The sequence below is a fragment of the Crinia signifera genome, chromosome 19, assembly GCF_055691185.1.
Source record: "Crinia signifera chromosome 19, ASM5569118v1, whole genome shotgun sequence".
NCBI classification, from domain to species: Eukaryota; Metazoa; Chordata; class Amphibia; order Anura; family Myobatrachidae; genus Crinia; species Crinia signifera.
In genome coordinates, this window is record NC_139226.1 from 143500275 (window position 1) to 143518285 (window position 18011).

The window sequence follows — 18011 nt, forward strand, 5'->3', positions numbered from 1 at the left end:
ATTTAGTACACTAATCTCAGAAATATTAAGCGGGTATGGGACTAGGCCTACACTACTCCTTTTATGTAGCACTTGTGAACACACCCAGCATTCTGTTTGGTTTAAGACCTTACCCACTAGTGAGTGGTAATCACTCAAGGGATGTCGGCCGGTAGTTGCCTTACTTGTCGACTGACATCGCTGGATGCATTCTTCTTCCATTTTAGGTTGACAATATCTACAGACACAGTACTCACCAGACAATAACCCATCACATAGCCCTTGAACTACGATTTCCTCATACTTTTTACCTTCTCCTGTCATGGGCAAAGTATCAAGCTGATTTAGGGATTCTACCTCACCCCTATCTGGGTCCATTATTACACTGTCAGAACTCCGCTCCGATCGCTCTAGAATGTGGCAGCCACCGAGTATCCTTGGATGAAGAAGAGGGAACAGAAAGAAAACAAAGAAATAGATGCATAACTGTGAACCTGTTGCTTGGAGTCCTTCCATCATCTCTACCAGGGGACTTTTATTTGCTCTGCTCTTGGACCTTTGCTCGCTCAGGTTGCTTGACCTTGGCTGCTTCTCAGTCTTCCCGGAACAATGCTTCTAGCGAGACTTCTTCTCTTTCGCTCTCTGCACACTGGGACTCTGGGTTACTGGCTTTCTTGCAGTGGGACGAATGTATCCAAGTCTCTCTCTCTGCGACTTTAATTGATGTAGTGCTGGTCAACAAAACTTGGTACGGTCCTTCCCAACGGTCTATCAAACAACCTGAGCGTAAAAAATTTCGGATCATAACAAAGTCTCCTGGTTTAAGATTATGACAATTCTCGGTAGGCATATCGGGGTTCAGTAAATTCAGCTGCTTTTGTTGTTTCCTTAGCTGTTTGTTTAGCTTTAGGATATACTGTACAGTTAACTCATTATTACATTTGAGATCATCCTGTGGGTCTATCATGATGTGTGGCTGCCGACCAAACAATATCTCGAAGGGGGACAAGTTGAGCGGAGTCCTGGGAGTGGTCCTAATGCTATACAGCACAATAGGCAATGCCTCTGGCCATACCAACCCTGTTTCAGCCATAACTTTACCCAATTTGTTCTTAATAGTACCATTCATTCTCTCAACTTTGGCGCTCGCCTGGGGACGATATGGAGTATGAAGTTTACTATTAATCCCCAGGAGTTTACACATGATTTGGAAGACCTCTCCTGTGAAATGAGTGCCTCTGTCACTCTCAATGACCTTTGGGATACCATATCTACAGACAAACTCCTGACATATTTTCTTTGCTGTAAAGGTAGCAGTGTTGGAGGCAGCGGGGAAAGCCTCCACCCAGCTGGAAAACATGTCAACACAAACTAATACATATTTCAAATTTCTACAGGGTGGTAACTGTATGAAGTCGATTTGTATTACCTGGAAAGGGCCTTCTGTAGGAGGGATGTGGGATGGCTCTGTTGGGATGGCTTTTCCAACGTTCTTCCTCAAACAGGTGAGGCATGACATTGCCACTCTACCTGCTTGAGAAGCGAACCCTGGTGCACACCAGTAGGCCTTTACCAGCTTGCACATACCTTCCTTCCCAAGATGTGTCAGCCCATGGGCCGCCTCGGCTAGACTAGGAAGGTATGCCCTGGGGGCCACTGGTTTCCCGTGTCCATCTCTCCAAAGTCCGGTGGACTTTTGGCCACATCCCTTCGACTTCCATACTGCTCTTTCCTGTGGGGAACACAAATTCTGCATGTCTATCAGTTTGGATGTGGATACCATGTTCAGTGTACAAAGGTTGGTAGGATGGGTGAAAATATTTACAGGGCATGCGGCCCTTTTCGCTGCCTCATCAGCGCGGCTGTTACCAAGTGACACCGGGTCCTTCTCTGATGTATGAGCTTTGCACTTGATAACAGCCACTCTGTCTGGAAGCTGGATAGCTCCCAGAAGTCTCCTAATGTATGTCGCATGCGCCACTGGTGTGCCAGCCGCCGTCATGAAATTTCGGAGGCGCCATAGGGCTCCAAAATCATGTACTACTCCGAAAGCATATGTGGAGTCGGTATATATGTTAACTGATTTTCCTTTGGCCAGTTCACATGCTCTGGTCAATGCCACCAGTTCCGCTACTTGTGCCGAGTGGGGTGGTCCCAAGGGTTCAGCTTCCACAATACCTTCTCCATCTACTACCGCGTAGCCTGTGCACAGCTCTCCCGTCTCTGTCTGTCTGACAGCTACCATCTGTGAATAAGGTTATGTCTACCTCTCTTAATGGGCTGTCGCTTATGTCAGGACGTGCTGTAAAGGTCTGATTCAGGTAGGTCATGCAATCATGCTTATCCTCACCATCACTAAACTCTGCTTTACCATTTTCAGCAACATTCCCATCACTCTCCACCCTTTGTGCCTTGGAGGGCACATGAGGAAGGAATGTGGCTGGGTTTAGTGTGTTGCATCTTTTGATGGTAATATTTACTGGGGCCATCAGCGCCAGTTCCCACTTGGTGAACCGTGCTGAGGACACATGACGTGTTTAGGCAGAATTTAGGAGGGCAGAGACAGCATGGGGAGCATGAACAGTTAAATCGTGTCCCAACACCACGTCCTCACTCTTGCTTACTAGTTGTGCTATTGCGGCCACACTTCGTAAGCAAGTTGGGAGGGAGCGTGCTACTGTGTCCAGCTGGCCACTGTAGTACGCTACTGGTCGGTTGGCATCACCATGTTTTTGTACAAGTACTCCTGCCGCACACCCAGCTGATTCAGTTCCGTACAGTTCAAAGGGTTTCCCATAATCTGGCATTCCCAGTGCTGGGGCCTTTGTTAGGCTCACCTTTAGTTCCTCGAAAGCCAGCTCAGATTCCTCAGTATGAGAGACCCGATCTGGCTTAGTTGAGGAAACCATCTCTTGTAGTGGTAATGCCAGAATAGAGAATCCTGGGATCCAATTGCGACAGTATCCACACATGCCTAGGAACGTACGGATCTGGTGCTGGGTCTGTGGCAGTACCATGTTCTGAATCGCTTGGATTCAGTCGTCGGTGAGGTGTCTCAGCCCTTGGGTAAGGCAGTGGCCCAGATACTTAACCCTGGTCTGGCATAATTGCAGCTTATCCTTTGATACTTTATGTCCTGTCTCTGAGAGATGCATCAGCAGCTGTCTAGTGTCATCCACTGATGACTCCAGTGACTCAGAACACAACAATAAGTCATCGACCTATTGTATCAGTATCGAACCACTCAGGGGTTGAAAGGATTGCAAACAATCATGCAAGGCCTGGGAGAAGATGCTGGGGCTGTCTATGAATCCCTGGGGGAGTCGTGTCCAGGTATACTGTACTCCTCTGTAGGTAAAGGCGAACAGATACTGGCTGTCTGGGTGTAAAGGGACAGAGAAGAACGCTGAACACAAGTCAATGACTGTGAAATGAGTACAGTGAGGTGGGATTTGCATTAGGATGACAGCTGGGTTTGGCACTACGGGGAATTGGCTCTCAACTACTTTGTTTACCCCTCTTAAATCCTGCACTAGTCTGTAGCCCCTCCCCCCGCTCTTTTTCACAGGAAAGATGGGACTATTGGCCGTGCTGGAAGTTCTAACTAGGATTTCCTGTTGGAGCAATCGTTGGATCACTGGGAATACTCCTAGCTCAACTTCAGGTTTTAAAGGGTATTGCGGTATTTTTGGGGCTATCCTGCCTTCTTTTAAGCGGATCTCTACTGGAGCTACATTTGCCATCAGCCCAGCATCCTGTCCATCTTTAGTCCAAAGGGAACCCGGTATTTGTGCTGTAATTTCAGCTACCCTAGATGGATTTGACTCTACAACAGTGGAATACAACATTAACCTCTGAGGACTGTCCAGCATATCTTGCACTTCTTGTGTAAGATTTTTAGTAGTGTCCAGGAATACCCCATCGGGGGTGCAATAGATGACACATCCCATTTTGCATAGTAAATCTCTACCCAGGAGGTTAGTCGGGGCTGCTGCAGCCAACAGAAAAGAGTGTTTGGTATGCAGAGGCCCGATTGTAACCTCTGCTGGTTTCGTCAGTGGGTAATGTTGTATTTTTCCTGTTACCCCAATTGCTGCTACTGATTGGTCAGTGAAACCCAAGTGAAGAGGAGTGTTGAGAACAGATCTGGCCGCCCCTGTATCAACCAAGAAGGTTTGCCTTACTCCAACTATATCAACCTCCACCTGAGGTTCCTCTCTAAGGTGTTGTGTTAGTCTAACTGGCTGTAGGATACAGGTATGACCTGTTTCCTATTGTCTTACCTGGGTTGCCCTTAGTACAGTGTCAGCCATCAGATGGGGAGGAGGCATGTTGCGTGACCTGTCTGTCTCCTCCCATTGTCTAGGGGTTGGGTATTTCCTTGTCTCACCCTGGTGAGGCTCCCATTCTCGCCTATGTGTTTTGTAACTCCTGGGGTTTCCTGACTTACAATGAGCTGAGTAGTGACCTTCCCTATTGCAGTTGTAACAGATAATTGGCTTTCTACCTGTGTCCCTGGTGTTTCGTTGGTATGCAGCTTTATTTGGGGCATTTGTAAGGGCTTGGATGCTAACCATCATCAGTTTGTCAGTTTGCAGTTCCCTGTGCTTCTTAATGTTGCGGTCGTGGTCCACAGCAGATTCCCGTAGGGCATCCACAGTCATTCCACGCCAATTTGGGAAAGAAGTTTGGACTCTGGCTCTCAGGTTTTCCCTAAGCCCTTCCACCAGCACAGAGACAATCATCTCCCTCAGGTGGGGGTCATCCTTAGGCTCGGAGACACCAGTGTATTTTGATACCTCCAGTAAGGCCTTAGTGAAATAATCAGCAGCAGTTTCGCCATCCTTTTGTTTGATGGTGAAAATCTTGCTATATTCCACTGCCGCAGGAAAATATACTCCCAATTGTAAGTTGATTAGGCGTATATTTTCCTGGTTGATCTCATCATTTATCTCCTTGTCCACTTTCAATCCACTATCCTGAATGAATTTCGGGATGTCTATGTGAGTGGGGAGACAGGCCCTCAACATGATTCTCCAATCCTTGTTGGTGGGCTCATCAGAGTTTCCCAGATCCCTTACAAATTTCCGGCACAATGCCAGATCTTTCCTAGGATCAGGGAAATCTGTAATGATGGACCGCAGCTCTAACCGTGTCCATGGGTTTAGCATGGTCATCTTTCTGGTAGGTATCACACCCTCTCTGTCTGCCTTACCATAGGGAACCTCCAGTGTGCGTACAGGGTATGTTTGTACCACATTTGCATTACTGGGACCTTCTTGGGAGTCGTCTGTGTCTGTGCTGTGCAGTGCTTTCTTACCTGGGTCCAATACTATGCTGTTGGCATCAGCCGTCTCCTCTTCCTGTGCTGGAGCCCCAGCAGCAGGTTTAGCCGGTTCAGCTTTTCCCTCAATCATGTTAATTGCATGGGAGACGGCCAGTGCCAACAGCTGCTCGTTTTCCTCTCGGGTTTCCTTATAAGGGGATAAGACAGGGTACAAATTAGCAACAGGTAAATTACTACTCAGGTCTCGCTTATTAGTCATTAACCCCTTCGGCACATATGGGGGTGGGGGAGCTGTTGCGGCTACGGTTGCATTTTTATTGTGGCTGATTGTATCTGGCACTGCCAGACATCTGATTCCCCATTGTTCCTGCCCTTCCTTCTGCCACAATTTAAGAATTTCTATGTGCTTAACTCTCTTCTTACGATTGGAGAGTAGACATATTTCATCTTTTACTGCCGATAAGATTTCTGGATCGAAGCTACCAACACTGGGAAATTCTAACTTGCTGCCTTGTGTCATTTTTCTCCATTTATTTTGGTAAACAACTGCTCGTTCACCGTGCTTACAGCACATAATAAAAGCCGCCGATCCTTTTGGTCGGCTTGCTTCCTCCCTAACTTGCACGTTATCACAGCGTGACCCGTTATTACCCATAATTACAGGAATAAACGTTCACAGCTTAATAGATACCGGTGGGTTATTACTTGTCTGAGAGCTCCCCAAACACTCACTTCTTCAGCTTCCTAGAACAGTCCCACAATCAAGCGGGTGCGAAGGATACAAGGTATGATACTCAATCACCAAGTCTTTCAACTAGCATCGAACTTCTAGTCAACTTGCAAGGTGCGGCCTAATTTTTCCAGGGTACAACAAACTTGTTTTCCTGTACCCCCAAAAACTGGATTTTCTAAAGTAGCTAATCGGATCACTGGGTTCCGATGTATCTTCTTGTACCCTCCTAGCGGATCAGTTCCACTGAAGGGGCAGTTCCTATGGGCACGTCGTCACGTGCACCCTGTCCTACCTGGACTGTCCTACACTGGACTACACTGTGCTTGAGTCGTGCCGTCACACACCCGTTCGCCTCAGTTATGTTTCACACTGGGCGCTAGTTACACCTTGGTCTTATGCTTATTTTTGAAATATTTCTGTACAGAAAATCTTCCCAGGCTGGTAGCTTTTCACTAGATACTTATGCAGGTATAAATCCCTTATAAAAAGCTATAGGAATCTATTAAAATAATGCTTGAGTTGCTTGTTTTTGGAAAATGAACAAAAAGAAAAAAAACTTATTTTCTTTTATTAATCACCGCCTTATCCACAGTATATTACTATACTGTTTTAAATAAGGCTAGTGGTTTAACACTGTTCACCTTTTGAGTTCCTATGTGTGCTGCATGTGCAGTGCCAATGAACAGCCACGTGTGTACGTGCGTTGTTCACAGGCCGCTGATGAAATCGGCCACCCACGTGTTCTATAGTGTATTTGCAAGGTTGCACTCGGGTTTCGCTATACGCAGTAATTGCGCCTAAATGTGGAATAAATCCCTTAACTCCGTCCGAAAGTTACGTATTAAGATGCGAAATAAATCCCGCACTTAATCCGTAAATCACGTACAAAGATGCGAAAATTTCCCGATATGGGCACGTGCGCGCGCACCTTGCGTAATATACAATAGACGCTTTACGTTACTGTAAAAGGCCCAGAACTTATCGCCACGTGGCGGAGTCCCTGGCCCTGCAGTAACTAACAATAAAAGTTATAGTTTTGCACAGAAGGGATCCTCTATGTACTATAATAAAACACAGGCCTTTGTTTCCACGTGTGCGAACTTTATCGCACGTGGCAAATATACTGTAATAAACAAGCAACCCAAGACACTATACCCCGTTAAACTACTTGTGGCAGGCAGAAGTACAGTTTACTAAACACTTAGATATGATATGCTTTAAAACACGTGGCTTTCACTTATTGTGCTTCGGGTTCAACGCTAGCACTTCCCGAACCCCGCACCGCCGCGGACCTGGCCTATCCAGCAATGGATAATAATAATACTTCCACCCTTTTGCTGGTATAGGTCGGGCCGCACGCCTGGTACTGAGTTCTGGAATGTGAAACGGCCGGACGATGCCCCCAATTGTTAATGCCGATGAATTATGACCAAAGAAACAATAAGTGAAAAGCGCAGGTTACGTATTATGTCCGTAACCTGCGTACCCTTTATACCTAACTATGTGCGAACAAAGCGTAGCGTACCTTTATTGTGTATTATACACCCAAGAACCAATACCTTAATAAGAGATCCCTTCGCAGTACTTTGTCTCTAATCTGCGAATATACCTTTTAAGGACAGTGTCCGTAATATACCTTTATCGCTAAATGCGAATAACAGACACAAACCACTGTATAGAAACAAGGAGATAAGAACTCCCAAAAAGGTTGTATTTAAGTCCCTAATGGACAAAGGGGGTTACAGGAATAAAAGATTCAGGTATAACAAGTAATGCAATAGACTAACAATGAATACAATAATCAGGCTCTACTAAGGGAAGAAAAACAGATACAGGATACAATCAGCCAACAATACAATAAGTATAAGTACCGTGAATGCAACCGTTACCGTCTCATCAAATATGCGAAGCACAGTCCGGTCAGAGCTCGCTATCGTTCAGGGTTGAACTATAGCCCGGTTGAAGGTCAGGGAAAGAAAGATGTGCCGAAGTGACCGTGGCTGTTCTGGGTCGCCTATCTTATAGGGTCAGAAAGGGGAGGTCAAAGGCCATTCCCATTGGTCAGAGATCGTATGTCAGGTCCACTGTGATTGGGGGTTAGATGAGGCACCTGGTTTGAATAGGTGCAGGGGAGTGAACTTTAGGAGTCCTTTGTTTGTCGGTATCGTCGTCAGGAGTCGTAAATAGCTGTAGAAACCGGTTACATCTAGATTCCTTTGTTATATACTTTCAACCGAAACTGTCTTGGGAATATGGAATTATGTCCATAACTATCGGGCCGTGTCTATTGCGAAATATTCGCAATGACCGGAATACTGCGCGTAAGAAACGGAACGGAACGGTACTAAACACTATACAGATAGATGTATGCAATGCTAACTAAGCTATGTGTGGCGTTCTAAACCTTTAACTATATTTTATTTAGTGTAAGTATGTTATTATGAATTTATGTGTGATAGTATGGCTACTCTTCTGGTCCACGTTGTCACACATACTCGGGTATGGAAACTTTATTTGCGCAACTCTGCGAACCAAAATGGCGGCCATACTATCCTAAAATGGCGTGTGTGCAACTCGACTTCCACAGTGTGCACTATATAATAACTGGTAATAATATTCTCTGTACAGCGCTGCGGAATATGTGTGCGGTATATAATAACTGGTAATAATAGTCTCTGTACAGCGCTGCGGAATATGTGTGCGCTATATAATAACTGGTAATAATAGTCTCTGTACAGCGCTGTGGAATATGTGTGCGCTATATAATAACTGGTAATAATAGTCTCTGTACAGCGCTACGGAATATGTGTGCGCTATATAATAACTGGTAATAATAGTCTCTGTACAGCGCTGTGGAATATGTGTGCGCTATATAAATAACTGGTAGTAATAGTCTCTGTACAGCGCTGCGGAATATGTGTGTGCTATATAATAACTGGTAATAATAGTCTCTGTACAGCGCTGCGGAATATGTGTGCGCTATATAATAACTGGTAATAATAGTCTCTGTACAGCGCTGTGGAATATGTGTGCGCTATATAATAACTGGTAATAATAGTCGGTACTCTTTACCTAGATGGGCGCCCGCGATTGAAATCGCGGGCGTCGGGGGTAAAAATCGCGGTCATCGCGGGTAAATCGCGGGTACATAAAAATCTGCTACCTGCGATGACCGCGATTTTCCCATAGGGAACAATGTTAAAAAGGCTGATTGAGCGCGATTTTCATGTAAAATGCCTCAATGCCCGCGATTTGGCCATAGGAATCAATGTTAAATGGGCTACAGAGCCCAAATAGGCACAATTAACCCTTAAATGTCCCCCCACATTTTTAACGCCACCCCACGATCCACGCCAACCCGAAGCGTGGCGAGCGCAGCGGTACGCGTCCTCCGACCTTTTCATGCCCTACTATCCACTAGGGCGTGGAGTGAGAATAGAATAGTGTGGCGAGCGCAGCGAGCCACCGAGCCCGAAGCGTGGCGAGGGGACGCGGATACCTTCACAGGTAGACGCGTCCCCTCGCGGGCTTCACAGGTGTCCGCGTCGCCACGGACACCTGTGAAGCCCGCGAGGGGACGCGTCTACCTGTGAAGGTATCCGCGTCCCCTCGCGGGGCTCGCTGCGCTCGCCACGCTTCGGGCTCGGTGGCTCGCTGCGCTCGCCACACTATTCTATTCTCACTCCACGCCCTAGTGGATAGTAGGGCATGAAAAGGTCGGAGGACGCGTACCGCCGCCCCTCGCGGGCTCGCTGCGCTCGCCACGCTTCGGGTTGGCGTGGATCGTGGGGTGGCGTTAAAAATTGGGGGGGACATTTAAGGGTTAATTGTGCTTAATTGGGCTCTGTGGCCCATTTAACATTGATTCCTATGGCAAATCGGGAGCATCGCGTCGCGGGCATCGCGGGTACATTTATGGCCGGCCGCGACGCGACCGACACGATTTCCATGTTTAACATGGGTTTCAATGGGAAATCGCGGGCATCGCGTCGGTCGCGTCGTGGCCAGACATAAATGTACCCGCGATCACCACGACGGGCGCCAGTCTAAGTAAAGAGTACCTAATAGTCTCTGTACAGCGCTGCGGAATATGTGTGCGCTATATAATAACTGGTAATAATAGTCTCTGTACAGAGCTGTGGAATATGTATGAGCTATATAATAACTGGTAATAATATATATGTACAGCGCTGCGGAATATGTGTGCGCTATATAATAACTGGTAATAATATATATCTACAGCGCTGCGGAATATGTGTGCGCTATATAATAACTGGTAATAATAATCTCTACAGCGCTGCGGAATATGTATGAGCTATATAATAACTGGTAATAATATATATGTACAGCGCTGCGGAATATGTGTGCGCTATGTAATAACTGGTAATAATATTCTCTGTACAGCGCTGCGGAATATGTCTGCGCTATATAATAACTGGTAATAATAGTCTCTGTACAGCGCTGCGGAATATGTGTGCGCTATATAATAACTGGTAATAATAGTCTCTGTACAGCGCTGTGGAATATGTGTGCGCTATATAATAACTGGTAATAATATTCTCTGTACAACGCTGCGGAATATGTGTGCTATATAATAACTGGTAATATATATGTACAGCGCTGCGGAATATGTGTGCGCTATATAATACCTGGTAATAATAGTCTCTGTACAGCGCTGCGGAATATGTGTGCGCTATATAATAAATGGTGATAATAATCTCTGTACAGCGCTGCAGAATATGTGTGCACTATATAATATCTGGTAATAATAGTCTCTCTACAGCGCTGCAGAATATGTCTGCGCTATATAATAACTGGTAATAATAATCTAAGTACAGAGCTGTGGAATATGTGTGCGCTATATAATAACTGGAATAAATAGTCTCTGTACAGCGCTGCGGAATATGTGTGCGCTATATAAATAACTGGTAATAATAGTCTCTGTACAGCGCTGCGGAATATGTGTGCGCTATATAATAACTGGTAATAATAGTCTCTGTACAGCGCTGCAGAATATGTGTGCGCTATATAATAACTGGTAATAATAGTCTCTGTACAGCGCTATATAATAACTGGTAATAATAGTCTCTGTACAGCGCTGCGGAATATGTGTGCACTATATAAATAACTGGTAATAATATTCTCTGTACAGCGCTGTGGAATATGTGTGCGCTATATAATAACTGGTAATAATAGTCTCTGTACAGCGCTGCGGAATATGTGTGCGCTATATAATAACTGGTAATAATAGTCTCTATACAGCGCTGCGGAATATGTGTGCGCTATATAAATAACTGGTAATAATATCCTCTGTACAGCGCTGCGGAATATGTGTGCGCTATATAAATAACTGGTAATAATATTCTCTGTACAGCACTGTGGAATATGTGTGCGCTATATAATAACTGGTAATAATATTCTCTGTACAGCGCTGTGAAATATGTGTGCGCTATATAATAACTGGTAATAATATTCTCTGTACAGCACTGTGGAATATGTGTGCGCTATATAATAACTGGTAATAATATTCTCTGTACAGCACTGTGGAATATGTGTGCGCTATATAATAACTGGTAATAATATTCTCTGTACAGCGCTGTGGAATATGTGTGCGCTATATAAATAACTGGTAATAATAGTCTCTGTACAGCGCTGTGGAATATGTGTGCGCTATATAATAACTGGTAATAATATTCTCTGTACAGCGCTGCGGAATATGTGTGCGCTATATAATAACTGGTAATAATATTCTCTGTACAGCGCTGCGGAATCTGTGTGCGTTATATAATAACTGGTAATAATAATCTCTGTACAGCGCTGCGGAGTATGTGTGCGCTATATAATAACTGGTAATAATAGTCTCTACAGTGCTGCGGAATATGTGTGCGCTATATAATAACTGGTAACAGTCTCTGTACAGCGCTGCGGAATATGTGTGCTATATAATAACTGGTAATAATAATCTCTGTACAGCGCTGCGGAATATGTGTGTGCTATATAATAACTGGTAATAATATTCTCTGTACAGCGCTGCGGAATATGTGTGCTATATAATAACTGGTAATAATAGTCTCTGTACAGCGCTGCGGAATATGTGTGCGCTATATATTAACTGGTAATAATAGTCTCTGTACAGCGCTGCGGAATATGTGTGCGTTATATAATAACTGGTAATAATAGTCTCTGTACAGCGCTGCGGAATATGTGTGCACTATATAATATCTGGTAATAATAGTCTCTCTACAACGCTGCGGAATATGTGTGCGCTATATATAATAACTGGAATAAATAGTCTCTGGACAGCGCTGCGGAATATGTGTGCGCTATATAAATAACTGGTAATAATATTCTCTGTACAGCGTTGCAGAATATGTGTGCGCTATATAATAACTGGTAATAATATTCTCTGTACAGCGCTGCGGAATATGTGTGCGCTATATAATAACTGGTAGTAATAGTCTCTGTACAGCGCTGTGGAATATGTGTGCGCTATATAATAACTGGTAATAATATTCTCTGTACAGCGCTGCGGAATATGTGTGCGCTATATAATAACTGGTAATAATAGTCTCTGTACAGCGCTGTGGAATATGTGTGCACTATCTAATAACTGGTAATAATATTCTCTGTACAGCGCTGCGGAATATGTGTGCGCTATTTAATAACTGGTAATAATAGTCTCTGTACAGCGCTGCGGAATATGTGTGCGCTATATAATAACTGGTAATAATAGTCTCTGTACAGCGCTGCGGAATATGTGTGCGTTATATAATAACTGGTAATAATAGTCTCTGTACAGCGCTGCGGAATATGTGTGCGTTATATAATAACTGGTAATAATAGTCTCTGTACAACGCTGCAGAATATGTGTGCGCTATATAATAACTGGTAATAGTCTCTGTACAGCGCTGCGGAATATGTGTGCCCTATATAATAACTGGTAATAATATTCTCTGTACAGCACTGCGGAATATGTGTGCGCTATATAATAACTGGTAATAATAGTCTCTGTACAGCGCTGCGGAATATGTGCGCTATATAATAACTGGTAATAATAGTCTCTGTACAGCGCTGCGGAATATGTGTGCGCTATATAATAACTGGTAATAATATTCTCTGTACAACGCTGCGGAATATGTGTGCTATATAATAACTGGTAATATATATGTACAGCGCTGCGGAATATGTGTGCGCTATATAATACCTGGTAATAATAGTCTCTGTACAGCGCTGCGGAATATGTGTGCGCTATATAATAAATGGTGATAATAATCTCTGTACAGCGCTGCAGAATATGTGTGCACTATATAATATCTGGTAATAATAGTCTCTCTACAGCGCTGCGGAATATGTCTGCGCTATATAATAACTGGTAATAATAATTTAAGTACAGAGCTGTGGAATATGTGTGCGCTATATAATAACTGGAATAAATAGTCTCTGTACAGCGCTGCGGAATATGTGTGCGCTATATAAATAACTGGTAATAATAGTCTCTGTACAGCGCTGCGGAATATGTGTGCGCTATATAATAACTGGTAATAATAGTCTCTGTACAGCGCTGCGGAATATGTGTGCGCTATATAATAACTGGTAATAATAGTCTCTGTACAGCGCTATATAATAACTGGTAATAATAGTCTCTGTACAGCGCTGCGGAATATGTGTGCACTATATAAATAACTGGTAATAATATTCTCTGTACAGCGCTGTGGAATATGTGTGCGCTATATAATAACTGGTAATAATAGTCTCTGTACAGCGCTGCGGAATATGTGTGCGCTATATAATAACTGGTAATAATATTCTCTGTACAGCGCTGCGGAATATGTGTGCGCTATATAAATAACTGGTAATAATATTCTCTGTACAGCACTGTGGAATATGTGTGCGCTATATAATAACTGGTAATAATATTCTCTGTACAGCGCTGTGGAATATGTGTGCGCTATATAATAACTGGTAATAATATTCTCTGTACAGCACTGTGGAATATGTGTGCGCTATATAATAACTGGTAATAATATTCTCTGTACAGCACTGTGGAATATGTGTGCGCTATATAATAACTGGTAATAATATTCTCTGTACAGCGCTGTGGAATATGTGTGCGCTATATAAATAACTGGTAATAATAGTCTCTGTACAGCGCTGTGGAATATGTGTGCGCTATATAATAACTGGTAATAATATTCTCTGTACAGCGCTGCGGAATATGTGTGCGCTATATAATAACTGGTAATAATATTCTCTGTACAGCGCTGCGGAATATGTGTGCGCTATATAATAACTGGTAATAATAGTCTCTGTACAGCGCTGTGGAATATGTGTGCGCTATATAATAACTGGTAATAATATTCTCTGTACAGCGCTGTGGAATATGTGTGCGCTATATAAATAATTGGTAATAATAGTCTCTGTACAGCGCTGCTGAATATGTGCGCGCTATATAATAACTGGTAATAATAGTCTCTGTACAGCGCTGCGGAATATGTGTGCGCTATATAAATAACTGGTAATAATATTCTCTGTACAGCGCTGTGGAATATGTGTGCGCTATATAATAACTGGTAATAATAGTCTCTGTACAGCGCTGCGGAATATGTGTGCGCTATATAATAACTGGTAATAATATTCTCTGTACAGCACTGTGGAATATGTGTGCGCTATATACTAACTGGTAATAATATTCTCTGTACAGCACTGTGGAATATGTGTGCGCTATATAATAACTGGTAATAATATTCTCTGTACAGCGCTGTGGAATATGTGTGCGCTTATAAATAACTGGTAATAATAGTCTCTGTACAGCGCTGCGGAATATGTGCGCGCTATATAATAACTGGTAATAATAATCTCTGTACAGCGCTGTGGAATATGTGTGCGCTATATAATAACTAGTAATAATAATCTCTGTACAGCGCTGTGGAATATGTGTGCGCTATATAATAACTAGTAATAATAGTCTCTGTACAGCGCTGCGGAATATGTGTGCACTATATAATAACTGGTAATAATAGTCCTTGTACAGCACTGTGGAATATGTGTGTGCTATATAATAACTGGTAATAATATTCTATGTACAGCGCTGCAGAATATGTGTGTACTATATAATAACTGGTAATAGTCTCTGTACAGCGCTGCGGAATATGTGTGCGCTATATAATAACTGGTAATAATAGTCTCTGTACAGCGCTGCGGAATATGTGTGCGCTATATAATAACTGGTAATAATAGTCTCTGTACAGCGCTGCGGAATATGTGTGCGCTATATAAATAACTGGTAATAATATTCTCTGTACAGCGCTGCAGAATATGTGTGCGGTATATAATAACTGGTAATAATAGTCTCTACAGCGCTGTGGATTATGTGTGCGCTATATAATAACTGGTAATAATAGTCTATGTACAGCGCTGCGGAATATGTGTGCGCTGTATAATAACTGGTAATAATATTCTCTGTACAACGCTGCGGAATATGTGTGTGCTATGTAATAACTGGTAATAATAGTCTCTGTACAGCGCTGTGGAATATGTGTGTGCTATATAATAACTGGTAATAATATTCTCTGTACAACGCTGCGGAATATGTGTGTGCTATGTAATAACTGGTAATAATAGTCCTTGTACAGCACTGTGGAATATGTGTGTGCTATATAATAACTGGTAATAATATTCTATGTACAGCGCTGCAGAATATGTGTGTACTATATAATAACTGGTAATAGTCTCTGTACAGCGCTGCGGAATATGTGTGCGCTATATAATAACTGTTAATAATAGTCTCTGTACAGCGCTGCGGAATATGTGTGCGCTATATAATAACTGGTAATAATATTCTCTGTACAGCGCTGTGGAATATGTGTGCGCTATATAAATAACTGGTAATAATATTCTCTGTACAGCGCTGCAGAATATGTGTGCGGTATATAATAACTGGTAATAATAGTCTCTGTACAGCGCTGTGGAATATGTGTGCGCTATATAATAACTGGTAATAATAGTCTCTGTACAGCGCTGCGGAAAATGTGTGCGCTATATAATAACTGGTAATAAATGGAGAATCTGAACATTTCACATATTAATCTATGTCTGTCCAGGCCCTGAAGCATAGTTGGTGCGGAGTAATTGCCATTTTCTACACTCTTTGTGGAATAGACAATTAGGAAATAACACTTCAAACACACAATTACAAATATACAATTCCTTACATTGGCCCTTATTCTGATCGGTGCGGCCGGGTCCGATTATGCGGCCAGGACCGTGCGTGCGAAACCCCGCCTTCCATACAGATCGCCAACTCCGTCCGTATGCGCTAAGAAGCTGGCCGAACGGACCGCACGTGTATTTTTCACGGAATACGCCTCCTCCATCTCAGGGAACCTCCCCCATCATTCGATGGTCGCAGACCATCGAATGCAGGACCGAGTGCTCCACCAGCTCCCGCAACCTCAGACCACACGGACATGTTTCTGTGCAAAAGCAGGGATCTGGGCGGGCAGCTGACATCCGGCGATGTCATATGTCCGCCCCCTACACGTGCGTCACGGCCGCATTACCATACGTACGCCCAGCGTTTGCATGGGAACGCCCATGAAACGCGGGGCGTATGCATATGGTAATGAGCCCAAATAGCCCTTCACGCCCCTCTCCACCCCCTGTTCGGAGTGTTCACATATCATGCGGGATTTGGCCATACGCCCCGCTCGCACATGCGCAGAGACGCCTCTGCACATGCGCAGACACAAAACATCGGCGGCACGAACGCACGCGGATATATCAGCACCGACCAGAATAAGGGCCATTGTGCACCATTCACAAGAGAATATTGTATCCTGTTGCAGTAGTCACCTTCTACCACCAGGGGGCATCTGGAGAGGAACAATGTGTCTCAGAAGAATTGAATGTGCAGAGAATGGGCAGTAGCTCCCTTTTGCTATGATTTCCTTCTGACTGACAAATAGGATGCATACACTGCCACTTTAAGAAGGAGTGGCGGGGGGCAAGCATGCCCTACAGACACATATTTTAATCCATTGACACATGACTGGAAGAGGACCCACTACCTGGCTGCAGACAGGAGGGTGTGGGATCTGCTGCAGGAGCATTCACAGCAATGTGTCACTTCCTATGCTGTGTGTGACTGCAGCACCAGGAAGCTCCACGCTGCAGATACAGGGTGCTGGTGCTGTCTCCTATCACAGCCCTTTGTGTGTGACATGGCTGAATGCTGAGCGATGGTGCATTAACCCTCTCCCGACCATGGCTGCAAAGGAGGACCTGTACAGCAAACTCATCCCGAAGAGGAACAGGCAGCCCCGCAGCGGGACCATCAAGCATGGATCATCCCTGGAGATACTCCTATCCATGGGCTTCCCGAACGCTAGGGCGTGAGTTACCTCTTATACTGTTATATTGGGGGGATGAGGGGCACTGGTGGGTACTTCGCCTCATCCCACTGCACGGGCAATGCGTGCCGCTGCTGTAGAATACTATGCCAGCGTTCTGCGTGGCAGCTGGACTGCAGTGAGCCTGGTGCACAGCTGCAATGAGGCTGGCGTGCGAACACATGGCTACGCAACTTGTGCAACTCACCGCTGGGCCCCCAGAGCAGGGCCCTTAACAACTCTTCCGCCACCTCTAGAAGAACGTTAGTGTAGGCTTCGAAAGAGGTTCCGCAGCAGCTTTTTGGTTTGCTGTATGGACCCTCCCCCCCTTTGCCAGGTGCTCAGGATTGGCACAGGACTAGGGCGCTTTATATAGTTTCAGTGTGCTGGACATTATAACGGGGCGTCAGTGTGCTGGACATTATAACGGGGCGTCAGTGTGCTGGACATTATAACGGGGCGTCAGTGTGCTGGACATTGGGGTTATATCACCGTACATTATAACGTCATTGTGCTGGACATTGGGGTTATATCACCGTACATTATAATGGGACGTCAGTGTGCTGGACATTATAACGGGATGTCAGTGTGCTGGACATTATAACGGGGTGTCAGTGTGCTGGAC

The 18011-nt window shown here is 44.3% G+C and overlaps 1 protein-coding gene across 2 annotated transcripts in view; it reads left to right on the forward strand.

The window, feature by feature from the left end:
- The first annotated feature begins 16908 nt into the window (after nt 1-16908).
- UBASH3B (ubiquitin associated and SH3 domain containing B) overlaps nt 16909-18011 on the forward strand; it is a 160506-nt gene continuing 159403 nt past the window's right edge. The window contains exon 1 of one of the 2 annotated variants that reach the window (XM_083163582.1): nt 16909-17389. In XM_083163582.1, the coding sequence (XP_083019708.1) occupies nt 17043-17389 (347 nt within the window). In that variant the 5' untranslated portion in view covers nt 16909-17042. The remainder of the gene's footprint in view (nt 17390-18011) is intronic. The other variant, XM_083163583.1, reaches the window with a different exon arrangement.